Here is an 806-nt window from a genome sequence, read left to right on the forward strand (position 1 = left end):
TATCTCGAGACACTTTACAGATAGAGCAGGTCCAGACCCCACACAAGAATTTACAAGGACCCAACAGTTCTAGTAGTTTCCTATAAATGTATGTTTATATGTATATGTATATATACACATATGTGTGTGTATATGTATGTATATATATATATAGAGAGAGAGTATACTGTGTGTATGTGTGTGTGTGTGTGCGCGCGCACACATACACACACACACACACACACACACACACACACACATACACTTTAAGATTTCATCATTGGTTACTTAATGTAAATAATCAAAGAAGATTGTTTGACTAACTTTAAAATGACAAAAAACTCCACTTCCCATGCTGCATTTCGAGGGGGGCGTCGTCACAGGCTCATGGCTACACGCTGTCCCAGCGAGCATGAACTGGACTGTTAATAATCCCTGAACGATATTCCAGTTTTCCTACCGTGTGCTGGGCCGTGTGAGCGCGTGCAGTCGGACACCATGGGCACGGAGGACGACGCCACTCTGCTCTTTCTTATCTTCCAGCACCTGAAGGTTAACGGCTACCGGAAAGCTGCTAAGGTGCTGGAAAAACACGTTGCTCAGGTAACAACTTTGGTCCTTTTCTTCTACAATAACAGTCTGATTCAGTCTGATACAACCGACCTCATTTCACTCTATGTATGAGTTTATTGCAACTCATTTAGCTCTAATGTCTGTGTTGCATGTTATATAAGAATCTGAATTAAATATAAATCAGATTTAAATGTGTTCTCTTGCTCCAAGTGCTGTAGTAAGTTGTGTGTGTGTGTGTGTGTGTGTGTGTGTGT

The 806-nt window shown here is 41.4% G+C and overlaps 1 protein-coding gene across 2 annotated transcripts in view; it reads left to right on the forward strand.

Annotated features, from left to right (window-relative positions):
- Positions 1-337: 337 nt before the first annotated feature.
- LOC116698836 (cilia- and flagella-associated protein 251) overlaps positions 338-806 on the forward strand; it is a 17,162-nt gene continuing 16,693 nt past the window's right edge. For both annotated transcript variants that reach the window (XM_032531040.1, XM_032531041.1), the window contains exon 1: positions 338-582. In XM_032531040.1, the coding sequence (XP_032386931.1) occupies positions 478-582 (105 nt within the window). In that variant the 5' untranslated portion in view covers positions 338-477. The remainder of the gene's footprint in view (positions 583-806) is intronic.

Source organism: Etheostoma spectabile, chromosome 12 (assembly GCF_008692095.1).
Source record: "Etheostoma spectabile isolate EspeVRDwgs_2016 chromosome 12, UIUC_Espe_1.0, whole genome shotgun sequence".
NCBI classification, from domain to species: Eukaryota; Metazoa; Chordata; class Actinopteri; order Perciformes; family Percidae; genus Etheostoma; species Etheostoma spectabile.